This window comes from Penaeus monodon, chromosome 15, assembly GCF_015228065.2.
Source record: "Penaeus monodon isolate SGIC_2016 chromosome 15, NSTDA_Pmon_1, whole genome shotgun sequence".
In the NCBI taxonomy this organism is placed as follows: domain Eukaryota; kingdom Metazoa; phylum Arthropoda; class Malacostraca; order Decapoda; family Penaeidae; genus Penaeus; species Penaeus monodon.
In genome coordinates this window covers 49,795,518-49,795,785 of record NC_051400.1, presented here as the reverse complement: position 1 = coordinate 49,795,785, position 268 = coordinate 49,795,518, and the positions used below count along the sequence as shown (strand labels likewise).

General features: G+C 42.5%; 1 protein-coding gene across 1 annotated transcript in view; it reads right to left on the bottom strand.

The window, feature by feature from the left end:
- Positions 1 to 268, bottom strand: part of LOC119582390 (adenylate cyclase type 2-like) — a gene marked incomplete in the record, with an annotated part of 138,831 nt that overhangs the window by 28,523 nt on the left and 110,040 nt on the right. Inside the window, 1 exon segment of the mRNA XM_037930603.1 lies at positions 49 to 155. Within this exon segment, the coding sequence (XP_037786531.1) occupies positions 49 to 155 (107 nt within the window).

Here is a 268-nt window from a genome sequence, read left to right as displayed (position 1 = left end):
GAAGCATTGCCCTTTTCGTGACATGAGCATTAGTGTGAGTGTACATACAGAGTCCTCTCGATCATATTTCGGAAATCAGACTTCACCTGCTGCATGATGTTCTTCGGCAGGATACTCAACAGAAGCCCCTCCTCCTGCTTCTTCTCTGCGTCCAGCTGTGTCGCAGAGAAATGCTTATTTATGGTATAAATTAATAAATCAGTGAAAAACAAAGATCTGCGTATGTCAACAGAAGAGAATGGTGTTACCATATTTCTCCTACCATCAC